Below are 14016 nucleotides of genomic sequence, written 5' to 3'. Positions count from 1 at the left end.
TATATATATATATATATTATAAAGTATCATAACATATTGAAAACATAAGGAACAAACCTATAATGAGTGTTTGTCCAAGTATTCAATAAGTTTCTTACATTTTATTGACAAAATAAAATGCAAAATAAAAGTTATCAACTTCTCGTCTAAGTCATAGACGCAATCTAGACGGGCTAGACGGACGTGTAAGTGGATCTAACCTCATTTTCTTAAATTTTAAATGGCTAGGGACTAATCAGAACGATGGTCAGTAGTCTAGCGCCTAAACAGAGCCTATGCAGAGCTAAGCAGAGATTTTTAAAATGGTTGGTCAATGCAAGTCCAAGGATTTAGATCCCCAACACTTGACCCAATGTGAACCCAAACCAAAATTCAAAAGACCAAAATCCAAAATGCAAACACCCAAATCTACTTTAAAAGGCGAAGAAGAAAAAGAAAAGGAAAAAGGAGGAGAAAAAAATCACCGAAAACGCAAAATGGTAAAAAGTAGAGTACGCGCGCGACAAACGTCAAACTTGAGCTCAAGACCCGCCCTTCAATCCTGTATAAATTCAGAATCCCCGCCGCCCGCGGCTTTCCAAGACTCAAAACTGAAACAGATAACAGAACACCGCAAACACCGCCAGCGGCACACAAAGCTCCACCGCTCGCTGCCCTTAGACTCTGCCTCATATTCCAACTCTCTTCTTCTTCTTCTTCTTCTTGCTTTTGTATTCTCTGGGTCACTCTCTACGGTCAATACATTACAAGTTAAGGTTTTGGGTTTACTAAACCGCCATAAAGCTGCTTCCCTCATTGATAAATTCTTCCCCAATGGCACTTCGTTTCGAGGTGGGTTTCGAAATCCAGGACCATGGTTTCTCTAACTGTTTTTTCTAATTCTTATAAATTTAAAGTTTGGAACTTTCTCGCCCCCAAAAGGCACCTTTTATTTTGTATTTTGCATAGGAATATGAATGGATAAAAATCGATAAGCTCCTTATCTCCATTCATTCGAAATCGATACAATGTTTGTTGGTTCGTTGGGTTGTTTCTGTTTATTGATGTGGGAAGTTTGTTTTCTCTGTTTTGTAATTCAGGTTTTGGGGAGGTTTAACCGTGCTCGTGCAGCTAGACTGACCCTGCCTCACTTCGTGTGCCAGACACCGCTTTTCATGCCCGTTGGAACGCAAGGTTATTGCTTTAAATTTCATACATTTTGGTACTAAATAGAAGCTATTCCTCATGAGTAAATTAATCTTTCATCTGAGCTAATTAGCTTTCAATTCAATTGGTATTTGATATGTAAACGACTCAGGTATCGAGGATTTGTTGCTTCAGGAATATATTTTTGTGGGCTAGCTTTAGGTGCTGACATTTATAAAACATTATCAGTATGTGCATTGTGTGTAAAATCTTCAAACGTGTGTGAACACACACATTCATTTTCACTTCTATTGTCCAATATTCAATGGGTTGATAATTTTTTCTTTGTTCATATTAGATGTTGATGTGCATATATGAACAACATTCATGTATGCCCTTGGCTTTGTTGTATGGAGTAATCAATGATATGGATGAGGTTTTCTTGGTTTCAGGAACTATAAAAGGGTTGACAACTGAACAGCTTGAAGATATTGGTGCTCAAATAATACTTGGGAATACGTATCATTTGGCACTTCGTCCAACCTCCGAGCTTCTTGATGAGTTGGGAGGTCTCCATAAATTTATGAACTGGCCAAGAGCATTGCTTACTGATTCTGGTGGCTTTCAGATGGTTGGTTTACCTCAGTATTACATACATGTTACATATTGATTTAATTTAATTGTTTCCACATATATAGTTTTGTTGATGTACTATTGAAAGACAAATCCATCTGGAACTACTTATGCAACACGTCCAATGGATGCTTGTGCATTTTGATGAATTTATTATCTAATCCTTCCGCCTCTTCCCCCTCCCTCTTTTCCATTCTCATTATCCAGGTTTGCCACTAATTTATGATTCTTATTAGTTATATTGAACTTGATGTTACCATAGTTAAGCTTTCCCTTATTTAAGTATGTTGCATTTGTCCAGGAGGCATGGAACATGTCAGTATCTACTGTTCCAATGACTTGCTTGCTTGCTTACTGTACTTTGTTAATAAATTACTTGACATATCAAAGATGTGTTTTTAAATAGAGATATGGTTACTAGCCAACTTACTTTTTCTATTATATGCTATGCTGGAAGTAGAACGGGCTTTCGTTCATAATGTGTAGGCCAGTTTTTGATAATTCTTCTAAGCTTTGATTGACGAACTCATGCTATTGGCTATGGTTGTTTTGTTGGCTAGTGTGCTGTTTTTGTGGACTCTTTTTTTCTGCATCAGTAATAATGTATGCAGTGAACTCTTACAATTCATTTTGTGTTTTCAGGTATCATTATTGCATTTAGCTGACATCACCGAAGAAGGTGTAACATTTCAGGTAATCTCTTATTTTGTCAGTGTATTTTGTAGCTTGGATGTTGCTGAATAATGATTGTGTAATTCACTCATGTTGCGCTATTATGGGTCACCGGATCAAGCTCTGTCAAAATTTTACAATCACCAACAAGTTGTCTCCAGTATCTTCTTCCATGAATGAAAGGAGAAACATAAATCACCGAATTTGATTGGTTTGAAATGAAATTTAGGTATTGTTGGGATGAACAAAGCCACTTTTGTGAGGTGAAAGAGTTACTGTCACCGATTATTTCTACTTTTGGTTGCATTCCGAATATCAAATATATGTGAGTCATAGTGGCCAAATGCAATGGTGGACATGGGGAAAGAAGGGTGATGTTGTTCATGTTTGGTTTGGTGTACTTGGAGAGAACCGAACAGAACAGCTGAGGGCATGGAGATACCTCTATGCTTAACCTTTTGTGCTCTTAATTATTAGTGACTTGATCAGCCACCTGCCCCAGTCTTAAGGGCCAATATGTCATTATAAACTTTCTAAACAATTGCATTGAAGTAGCTTTTCAATTGTTAGGAAAAGAGTGAGTGATGTAAATACTTTGTGTGGTCCATAATGCTATATTTTATTGGAAATGTGGGGTGGGGGGTTGATGGAGACGGTAATAAGCGGATATCATTTTGTTTTGCCAATGAACAAATATTTATCTTCATCTTTCGTAGATTACAATAATCGTTTCATACTTTGGAAAAATGTTGTGTATCAAACTTTAAAAATTCATTTTCTTATATTTTTGCATCTTATTTTGCATAGGTGGGCGTTGCCATTTATTCTATTTAAAAATCAACTCTTTGTTTATTGTCAATGCTATGTTACTTTTTTTTCATTTTGTACTTATATGATTCGTGCTGTTTTATTATGTGTATTCAAGAATATTGTTATTTTGCGTTTGTCCATAAGGTCCATAACTGGTTATTCGCCTACTTCAGTCACCAGTTGATGGAAAGCCAATGCTCTTGACACCTGAGGAGTCAATTCAAATCCAAGTATGTACATCTATTTCATTTTGGTTTTAGTTATCTGGGGGCAATTTTTGGGTTAATTAGCAAGGTCTTATCACCGGGTGTCTTTGAGGCATACTATGCCATTGAATGTCCTGCATAGAGATGTCATAATGATATCAATGTAGCACTAAGAGATGGAATTATAGAAAGAAGAGAAAGCAAAATAGAACAAACTTTTAGAAAAAAAACCCATCATAGAACTTGTTACAGTAACATAATATTTCGGTACTAGTAAACTTCTGTTAGTTAATACTTCAATTCATAGATCTCATTAAGTGCTTCCCTCTACCTTCCCTTACGCACCTTCAATGATCCGTGCAGAACAGAATTGGAGCAGATATTATTATGGCCCTCGATGATGTAGTCAAAACCACCACCACTGGTCCAAGAGTTGAGGAGGCTATGTATCGCACTATACGATGGATAGATAGATGCATTGAAGGTGAAATATGTTGTAGTGATGGTCACTGGTGTTTCTTGTATATGTATATGCATGATGTGTATATGTTTACTCATATATAATCAACTCAGTGTGATAAGGCTATGCTGAAAATCTGCCATAAGGGCCTAGATTCCTAGAAGATTCATCCTTGGGCTTTAGAGCTACTGTGCAGTGCTAAGTTTATTCAATTAGGTGAAAGCCTGTTCTGATGGTCCAATTTAATTGTTAATAGCGAGTTTCTTACATTTACAACATCATGACTAGGCAAATTTCTCATAGTAGATTTATACGATATGTTATGCTTACATCCCAACCATTTGAATGGTTATCTTTATGGAGCTGTTTCTTCTTCGGTTCCTTAGATTGCCAAGTCATCCATAATAGGTGTATACATTCTTAGATTGTGCGCACCTCTTTCGTTTTATTGCCCTAGCTTCATTTGTTATCCTTTTGTGATGTTTATTGCATATTATTTGTTCTCCATTTTATGCTTTCGAGTCAGCTGGTCAGCATTGTTCTTATATCTGCATTGCTTTAATAACAGCTCACAAGAGACCAACGGAGCAGAACTTATTTGGTATTGTACAAGGTGGCTTAGATCCTGTACTAAGGTGAACTTCAACTGAACCTGTAATCTTCCTGCTTTATGTTGATTGTTTAGTGCATTTCTTTGTTATTACTCTGTTCCTTATACTAATTATATCTCTGTAACAACTAACAAATTGCTTTATGCCATGACTTGTGAACAGAGATATATGTGTTAGGGGCTTGGTGAATCGAAATTTACCCGGGTATGTGCTCTTTGGTGGCTGATTTGTTCTAGGTTGCTTTATCGAACACATTGATATCCCATTCTAGTTTTTGAAGTTAACCAATAACGATAATTGTTGAATTTGTAATATAGCTTATAATAAAGGGACTGGCTACAATACTTACATGTTTTTAATTTAATCACCATCTGACGGTCAGGTATAATTCATGTGAATATATGTATATAATACAATCATCATCTGACCATAGGGTGGTGATTGTATTGAATACATGCAAGCATTGTAGTCAAATGCCATAATAAAATAGTAACAATTCATCTTGTATGTAAAAATGAACTATGACGCCACACATAGAGAATCTTCTTGCACCTGAGGTCCCGAGTTCAATTCCTTCTTCTCCAATACCGTTTGTATCAAGAAAAAAGAAAAGATAATAAGCTCAGCCTGCGGTACAAAAACACCATAAATATCCTGCATATTTAAAATTTTTAATCATTTATGGTAGTCTCTTTGAAAGCTAAAGCTTATATTTTGGAGTGTACTTCAAGTGTGGAAGAAAAAATTAAAAACTCTTCTTTTCTTTCCAACGGGAAAAAGAACTTTTCTGTATAGTTCCTTAAATTCAACTTTATTGGTTCAGACCCTCTGGAATTAGCAACTTGTTTTCACTTATTTTAATAGTTAACGGGATTTGGAAATTTTCCACTGAAGGGAAAATTTTGCAATACTACTACACATGCACTTCTGTTTCATATTGGTGGCGTGGGTAACTACTAATAGCAGCTGAAGTTTTCTTGTTGACAAAGTTTTCTTCTGTGACAGCTATGCTATTGGCGGTCTTGCTGGCGGTGAAAGTAAGGATTCATTTTGGCGTGTGGTTGCACAGTGCACTGCTGCATTGCCCGAGGAGAAACCACGATACGTTATGGTGCTGTAGACTTGTCATTTTGACTACTTTCCTTTAGGTCTTTCTTTTATGTTTCCTAACTCATGATATTTCTTGCACATCTTTCAGGGTGTTGGTTATCCGCTGGATATTGTAGTTTGCAGTGCTCTAGGTGCTGACATGTATGACTGCGTTTATCCTACACGTACTGCTCGCTTTGGTACAGCTCTTGTACCCGAGGTGATTACTTAAACATTGTGATCTACATGTTTACATTTTTATTGGATATATTTATGTATTCCGTCCGACTGTAGTTATTGGTTATCGTCATAAGTAGCTAATCTTTAACCATTACATCTATATGATTTAAATACTCCTTTCATCAGGATGATTAGTTATTTATTTTAGTTGCTTACTAGAGAGAATGAATACACCCAAAAAATTAGTTATTTATTTTATGTGCTTACAAGAGCCCCTCTATGCGTGTGTGTATGTGTACTAAAGATTTTTATATGAACGATTTATATATTTGAACACTTCAATAAATAACCGTTGGATTGATGATGCCGTCAAGTTTGCAACTAAGTGTGGTTGTTTGGTCAGGATTATTAGTTTGAATTCTGAACTTCATATAGTCTTGTTGTTTCTTTCTTAATTAGAATGGGGGAATAATTTCTTATTAGATACAAATTTTGATTTTGCTTGGATGCTTGCATCTTGTTCTATCAGCTAAAGCTAATTGTTTTAAAATTTGTTATTATATGAATGTGACAATTACGCTTACTTCTTTCAAAACTTCTGAACGAACTTTGTACTTTATAGTGCTCATGCTTGAAACAAGTTGGTGTTTTTTCAAAGCTTTCCAGCTACTGTTTCATGTTTGCTAATGCACTTAGAACTGTGTCATGCAACGTTCATGCGGATATTGCCAATCAAGTGTACTTTTATTTGGCGCTTCTATACGGTATAAAGGGGACTAAATTTTCTGTTGATATGTGGATGCATAGCTCAACCGTAGGAAAAATATCTTATGTGATGTTTATTTCAGGGAGTGCTGAAACTCAAACACAAGGCGATGGCTGAAGATACCCGTCCTGTTGATCCTACATGTGATTGTATGGTACGCATAAATGGGCCAATCTTTTGCGTGAAATACTAATGCGGAAGTTGATTAAGGATGCATAACTGCTTCATTCAATTTCTTCAAATGTAGGTCTGCAAAAATTATACTAGAGCTTACATTCATTGCCTGGTTACAAAAGATGCTATGGGATCTCAGCTTCTATCATATCACAATTTATATTACATGATGAAGGTTAGAACACAAAAGTACTTATAGTTTATTTTCCCATAAATTTTTTCATATACAATATATAACTAAAACTCTCCCGCCCGCTCTTGTTTCCCTTTTTAAATGCAGCTAAGTAGAAATTTGCACTCTTCAATAATCGAAGGAAGGTTTCCAGAGTATGTTTGCCTTTGCTTTACCCTTCTCAACCGTAGTCTTTATTTGTTGTGTGATATACTTACCGTCATTAATTTTATTATCTGTCGAAGTTATTTCCCCAGCAAGATGTTAATATGCATAACTGTCATTTTGCCTATATTTTTTTTCAATTGAATTTCTCACTTGTTCTTCTTGTTGCTAGAGTAACCCTTTTATATTTTTGTTTTACTTTTTTTGTGTGCAGGTTTGTATGCAACTTTCTGCAACAAATGGTATTTTCTTTACACGCCCTTCATCTTTTTATATCTGCTTGTCCAAATTTTCAATCTCTCTCTCTTTTTCTCTCTCTCAACATATTCCTGGTGCACCCAACATTTAGCATTCATATAATCATCCTCGAGGAGAAGTTGAAAATTATATATTTGATAAACGATAATGTAATTAGCCAAAATTATTGTAATCTCCATATAGCGTTTCTAACAAAAATCGAATGTTCTTGCGAATAATCTTAAAAGGAAAAGTTAAAAAACGATATTGCACCAACCATTTTCAGAATCACTACTCTCTTCTAGTTGTCTACTATGCCATTTGCCATTGGTATAAAACGATTGTGTATACAAGGATTCTCTCGTTTCTTCTCTGTTATTGTTTGCTTAGAGAGCCTTGTGCTTTTGTTTCCCCTATGTGCAATACCTACCACATATTTTTGAAATGTGTCGCATCTTATTGTCTTGTAGTTTCCGAAAGGTGATGTGCCCGAGTGGGTGTGTGATGCCATGGAGGTTGCTGGAATCGATATTTCTTCCTGCTCCACTCCATTTTCATCGTCCCAAGATTAGAAGTAGGAATTTACAGCGCACACAGGTTCGGTTTAATCAAATTTTGCTAGAGAAGAGGTTGACATTGAAGAAAGGTAAACTAGGTAAGGGAGGCGTAAAATTGTTTGCCCTTGATTTGTTTCACTAGAAATTACAGGATGGTCTCCTCCAATTTTGTCTTTACTAATTGGTCAAACACAGAGCAGCTAAAAACTGCAAGATTTAGAGTGCTGGAAATTTGTTTTAGAATAGCACCTAACAAAGATTACCTTTCCATTTTTGTTCCCTGTCTTCACTTCTTGTAACTTAAAACAATATGAAATCAAATGCAGTTAAAGTACTAAAGCTTGTATTGTGAAATTTAAAATTTTTTTTCTTTGGTCCTTGCGTGGCCCAATTACATACCGACACATGTGGCTAGGTGGATCTCTTTCTCATTTTAAAATTTCTTTTCTTAGAGTCTCATTTCACATGTAAATAGTAACCTCAGTGAACATATGTCTAGATGAGAGAAACTTACCTACAATAGAGATGTCATTGTGGCAGTATCTCGACTCAATCATGCACTGCCATGCACTACTGTAGTGTATCCAAACATGGTAGTGCATGCTTGATTTGGGATACCGCAGTAGATGCATTCCTATTGTATGGAATGGAGATGATCAGAACCTCAAAACACAGTAAGGCTGGAAATTCATATCATTTCTAGATTGAAATTTGAGAACTTGACTCAACAGGGAAGGGAAAATCTGACTCTGGCAGAAGTGAGACTTTGGGACCAAGTGCCCTTAATCCCAGTGGCACAAATGAAGTGTCCCACAAGGAACCTATTTCTTGTTGGCATGTTATGGCAGAACCCAACCTGCAAGGCAACCAGATCAGACTTTAAGGGAAACCTACCCCTTGTCCTCTACCTAAATCCATTGAAGCTGAGAGAATGAATGTGCCTTCCTCTCCTTTAATGGGTGCTCCCCATAGCCAACAGAAGTTGAGCAACTGTTGGATAATTAAGGCCATGGCTTGCGTCCATTTTCTTATCCATATTTTTGTTTCAATTATTTTCAATCAAATGTTTTTTCTTTACGCTTTAAAATTTTAAATGACTAAACAGTTTCAATTTAATATTTAGGATGAAGAACCTAACACTAAATGACATTATCGAGTTAGCCCTAAGAAGGATGTGCATTTAAAAAAAAAAAAAAAAAAAAAAAAAACCTAGGGAAATTGACCATTATAGAAAGGGGTAATTGAGACATTTCATCCTATCAATATGTTGTCTATATTGTTGTTCGTGTCTATATTTCCATTTCAGCTAAACACTTTTTGAAATTATAGGATAATGGCCAATTTCTCACCAAAAAAAAAAAAAGAAAAAATCCTATGAAGGATTTGCCCTTACATCTCTGAGTTATAACCCCTTGCATCTCCTCAATATTATTTCCTAAAACTGATACTTTGGTTGAGAATCACCTCGTACTGACCATGTACAGTTACACCTATATAAATTAATAGCCTTGAAACTACAAAAAATTATTAATTGAGCAAAATATTAAATAATTGGTAAATTAATAAGTTATTAATTTAGTTTCTCGTTTAACGAACTAACAATTCTATTGTTTAGCCAAGTAAAATTCATGCAAGCGGTGTGAACGAAGGCATAAAATGGTGCCCACAAATTCTGAGAAAGTATTTTCCTGTCCCTATTTGGTACTCTGATGCTGACAGTGACACATCTCCAGCAACAACATTATTCTGGCTAGAAGGAGGTCTTTCCGGCTCGTACACAAGCTGGATTCCGAACTCCTTCACCCGATAAAAAAGATGCATCTCCACCGAAACACGTATTTGGTCCCCATCCTCCAATTCATTGTTTCCAAATCGAAAATGGCTAAGCCACAACACATCTTCCTTCTCAGTTGGCAAACCTATTGTGAGTGGGCAATAGGTCCACATGAGAGCCTTCGTCTGATTACTAACTTCAATCAAATTTTTTATACCGGCTTTAATCCGATGTTCATTTTTGGCATATAAAACGCCTACATTCAAGCCTTGGATTTTGAGATTAGGATGTGAAGGTGCAATAACTGACAGCACAGATGTCTGTATTGTGAAGTCAAATCCCTCTGGAATCTTGCTTGCATGAAGGAATATGCTATATATGCCACACTCATAGACTGCCTGTTTCATCAAGAATCCACAATTCAAATTTAATTATTCAAATAGTTAGGCCCAACTAATTCATATATATAATAATTAGAACTATACATGAGAGAGGAGACCAGAGAAAGACCTGGACAGGAACCTTCCTCCTAGTAGCGGTCAAGCGGTTGAGCATTTCGACATCAGTGCTTGCTATGGATTTCAAATCGAACAGTCCCATATATCTTGTCATTTCTATGTCAGCGCTTCTCAACGTTTTTATATTCAACAAGCTTTCAACTTCAACTAACCGACCGCAACCCCAAAAAGTGAATTCCAATGGTTTCAACAAGTTTGGTAAATTTTTTAATCTTTTCAATGATGTACAAGAAGTTGCTTCCAAACTTTTCAACCTTGCTGGGAGCTCTGGAAGCATTTCGAGGTTTGTGCAATCATTTAACAAAAGAGTCTCGAGCATAATAAGACTCTTCATGTTTTGTGGTAGGCACAAAATTGGGTTACTACTTAGATCCAAATACTTCAATGAAGATATTGTACACAGATCATTGGGAACCTCTGACAGATTGCAACGAGACAGATTTAAGCTTCCCAAACAACGTGGTAAACTTGCCAGTGAGAAACTGGTTGATTGAAGAGTCTTTCCCGGCCATGCCCACATCCACCAAGACCTGATTGGTGTCCATGATAAAGTTGACAACAGTCTAGGTTTATTCATATCCCCAGATATCGCGTGTACATGAATTACCGTGGCACTGTCATGAAGCACAAGCTTTGAGCAACCGCTAAGAATAAGTTCCTCAAGAGACCTCAACCAGTTCATTCTTTTTGGAAGCTTCACAAGGCTTTTGCAGTCTTTTAGATTCAAGAAAACAAGTTTCCCCAAGTTTCCAATGGATTCATCAACATCAACCAAATTAATGCAATCCTTAAGAATTAGTTTCTCAAGGTTAGGGAGTCCAGACAAGTCAGAGGTTGTCCTAAGACCATGTGAATGACTGAGATTAAGGATTTTCAATCTTGTAAGAATCTGTATCAAAGTGAAGTCATTAGTTGCTATGAATACAGTTTAATTTCACTGAAATCTATTTTTATTTGTGTGTATTGAGAGAGAGAGAGAGAGAGAGAGAGAGAGAGAGAGCACGGGAGAGATTAGAACATACCTTGGTTCCTTTCCAAATATGTTGCAGACTGCTGTACCGTAAGTCAAGAACAACTAGATGTTCCATACAAAAATTGGATGGTATTGATTTTAAAGAGAATCCTCGCCAAGACAGCCATATTAAATTTTTTGGAAAATCTTCATAGCTTCCACTCAACTTTACATTATCAAGCAGAAGTAGTTCAAGATTGAGCATCTCTGTAAATGCCTTTGTTTCGAAACCTAACTCATTTGTCGGAGATGAATCTGTTGGGAGAAAGTGGAGCATGAGGCCCTTGACAATTCTCGTACCCTGCTAACAAATAAGAACATTGGATAAGTTACCATGCAGAACACCATTGCAAATATATACACATAAAATTCATGTTTCTTACCGTTAATTTTGTCAAAACGTTAAATGCATCTTTGTGCCACAGTCTAGTGCGTTTTCCAGGGTTCTCAGGTGATTCTTCATGAATTATTGCCCTTCCCATGTCTTGAAGTAATTGATGCACGATTAACTTGTTGTTTTTGACATTAATTTCCACAAGGCATCTATCAACCAGATGTTGAAGTCCAACCTCTGTGGCAAAATCACATTCGTCAAGGATTGTAGTTGTAAAATCCTTGTCCTTTCCCACAAAGAAATAGGCTATATGGAGGAATAAACGTTGATCATGGTCTTGTAAAGAATCAAAACTTATGCAAAGAATCTTTTGAATTTTTCCCTCAGTAATCACGTCTAAGTTGTGTAATGCATTTTTCCATACATCTGCTGTTTTTCCAAATAGAGAAGATCCCAGAACTTGAAGAGCTAATGGAACCCCTCCACAATGTTCAACCACGGGTCTTGAAAGCTCCATATAACCTTCTTGAGGATGGGGTTGTCGAAAGGCATGCCAATTGAAAAGCTCAAGCGATTCATCCTCATGCAATCCTTCAACCTTAAACCTTACAACTTCATGAACCTTTAACAAATGTTCATGTCTAGTTGTTATTATAATTTTACTTCCAGGATGGAACCAGTCTTGCATTCCAATTATTGCATTTAACTGTTCCGAGTTCTCCACATCATCAAGAACAATAAGAACTCTTTTGCAACGTACAACCCGTTTGATCTTTACTATACCTTCATTAAGGCTGTATATTTTTTCCATTTTCCTCCTTTGGATATCTGAAAGAAGGTTCCTTTGTAAGTGAACAAAACCATTGGCTTGTTTGGAAGTTTCCCTAATATCTGAAAGAAAGCTGCTAGCTTGAAATTTATGGAAGTTCTGGTTATAAGCAATTTTAGCAATGGTGGTCTTCCCTATTCCACCCATTCCATGGATGACAGCTACTCCAACATCATTTGATCCATCTTCCAGCCACATGTTTAGGCTTTCCACATAATTACCTTTTCCGATCACATAGGGATCAACTCTTAATCTCCTATTCGTCATGTAGTCCAGTTTATTTCCAATCGCTTTAACAATATCTTGAATAAACTGCGACTCGTACCTATACATTATGGATGTCAAAATATTTGAGGCACAATAAGTTCTTTCTTTTCAGACCAAAAGAAAAAAACGAGAGTTATTTATTTATTTTTTCAAAAAAAAAAAAAAAAAAAGAAGATAAACTTTCACAAACTTGAGACTAGCAACTGATCTACTTGACTGAAAATTGGAGAGAATGAAAGGTTACCGTTCTCTTAAAACCATCCCTCCCAAGTCTGCAACATCTCTAAGAGCTCGTCTCCACTCCTCCACCTTGTCTATCTCGTCCTTGAAGCGCTCTTCTTGTCTAGTAAATGATTCTGCAAAACTGCCCGTCTGCTTCCTGACATCTGATGGTTCCACATCATAGAAAACTGGCATAACCATGTATCCATCTGTTCTTTTACGTTCCATGATGAGAGCAAGTTCATTCAGGCACCACCTGGAAGAGGCGTAGTCCTTGGAGAAAACAATGACTGATACTCGTGACTCTTGTATTGCTGTCTGTAGCTCCTGTTCAATGTTTGCTCCTCTCTCAATTTCATCATCATCTCTAAAAGTGTGGATTCCTGCCGACTCCAAAGCACTGTAGAGGTGATCTGTAAAGCTCTTGCGTGTATCTGTGCCTCTGAAACTCAAGAAGGCATCATACGTGCACCGGTAGGAGGACGAAGAAGCATTCTTCTGCTGCTCGGTGCTCATAGCTATTGAATAGTCTTTCTGTAGCAATGAATGCATGAAGAAGAGTTTATTATATACAAATGGGAATGCAAATTGAGAATATATTCTCCAGCTACCAAACACATCTGATTTAACAAGTCACAATTTTGGAAGTATGTAAGAAATGATAAACATAATAATAGTGCAAGAGACACCAGTTATTGGTTAACAAGTCACAATGCAAATTCTTATTTATTATAGAATGTGAACAGAAAACGCATTGAAACATTGCCACAAAATTTGGGATCTAAAAAATTGATGCAAAAACTAATAAGTTGATGGCTCTAGTATTACTCAAATAACAACAACAACAAAACCTTTTCCCACTAAGTGGGGTTAGCTATATGAATCCTAGAACGCCATTGCACTCGGTTCTGTGTCATGTCTTCCATTAGATCCAAGTACAAAGTCCTTTCTTAGAATATCTTCCAAAATCTTTCTAGGTTTTCCTCTACCCATTCGGCCCTGAACCCTTGTCCTGTAATCGCATCTTCTAACCGGAGTGTCAGTAGGCCTTCGTTTTACATGTCCAAACAACCGTAACCAATTTTCTCTCATCTTTCCTTCAATTTCAGCTACTCCTACTTTACCTCGGATATCCTCATTCCTAATCTTATTCTTTCTCGTGTGCCCACACATCCAATGAAGCATTTTCATCTCTGCTACACC

The 14016-nt window shown here is 36.6% G+C and overlaps 3 protein-coding genes across 3 annotated transcripts; 1 reads left to right on the top strand and 2 right to left on the bottom strand.

Moving 5' to 3' along the window:
- The first annotated feature begins 561 nt into the window (after positions 1–561).
- LOC137717735 (uncharacterized) lies at positions 562–8179 on the top strand. The gene is made up of 15 exons (XM_068457200.1): positions 562–831; positions 1080–1173; positions 1578–1756; positions 2401–2451; positions 3414–3470; positions 3810–3930; positions 4475–4541; positions 4680–4721; positions 5523–5628; positions 5716–5826; positions 6635–6706; positions 6800–6901; positions 7007–7053; positions 7278–7305; positions 7771–8179. The coding sequence occupies exons 1-15, from the start codon at positions 814–816 to the stop codon at positions 7870–7872; spliced, it is 1197 nt and encodes a 398-aa protein (XP_068313301.1). The 5' UTR covers positions 562–813; the 3' UTR covers positions 7873–8179.
- A 1304-nt stretch (positions 8180–9483) lies between these two features.
- On the bottom strand, positions 9484–10067 carry LOC137727112 (uncharacterized). The gene has a single exon (XM_068466051.1). It carries the CDS (start codon positions 10036–10038, stop codon positions 9484–9486), a length of 555 nt encoding a protein of 184 aa, XP_068322152.1. The 5' UTR covers positions 10039–10067.
- Positions 10068–10069: 2 nt separating this feature from the next.
- LOC137727105 (disease resistance protein RPV1-like) lies at positions 10070–13329 on the bottom strand. The gene is made up of 4 exons (XM_068466041.1): positions 12836–13329; positions 11545–12649; positions 11172–11462; positions 10070–11038 (listed from the first exon to the last, which is right to left on the bottom strand). Exons 1-4 carry the CDS (start codon positions 13327–13329, stop codon positions 10085–10087), a joined length of 2844 nt encoding a protein of 947 aa, XP_068322142.1. The 3' UTR covers positions 10070–10084.
- Positions 13330–14016: the final 687 nt, after the last annotated feature.

The sequence above is a fragment of the Pyrus communis genome, chromosome 1, assembly GCF_963583255.1.
Source record: "Pyrus communis chromosome 1, drPyrComm1.1, whole genome shotgun sequence".
Lineage (NCBI taxonomy): Eukaryota > Viridiplantae > Streptophyta > Magnoliopsida > Rosales > Rosaceae > Pyrus > Pyrus communis.
Note: the sequence above shows the minus strand (reverse complement) of the source record. Positions and strands in the feature narration are given on the sequence as shown.

Bases quoted from the DNA above. Each gene is read 5' to 3' on its own strand.
- LOC137717735 (XM_068457200.1), top strand. The intron at 4,722-5,522 runs GTATGTGCTCTT...CTTCTGTGACAG, and splicing joins GTGAATCGAAATTTACCCGG to CTATGCTATTGGCGGTCTTG. The intron at 7,306-7,770 runs GTATTTTCTTTA...ATTGTCTTGTAG, and splicing joins GCAACTTTCTGCAACAAATG to TTTCCGAAAGGTGATGTGCC.
- LOC137727112 (XM_068466051.1), bottom strand. From the start codon at position 10,038: ATGAAACAGGCAGTCTATGAGTGTGGCATATATAGCATATTCCTTCAT.
- LOC137727105 (XM_068466041.1), bottom strand. From the start codon at position 13,329: ATGAGCACCGAGCAGCAGAAGAATGCTTCTTCGTCCTCCTACCGGTGC. The intron at 12,650-12,835 runs GTAACCTTTCAT...CATAATGTATAG, and splicing joins GGGATGGTTTTAAGAGAACG to GTACGAGTCGCAGTTTATTC. The intron at 11,039-11,171 runs GTATGTTCTAAT...ACTTTGATACAG, and splicing joins ATATTTGGAAAGGAACCAAG to ATTCTTACAAGATTGAAAAT.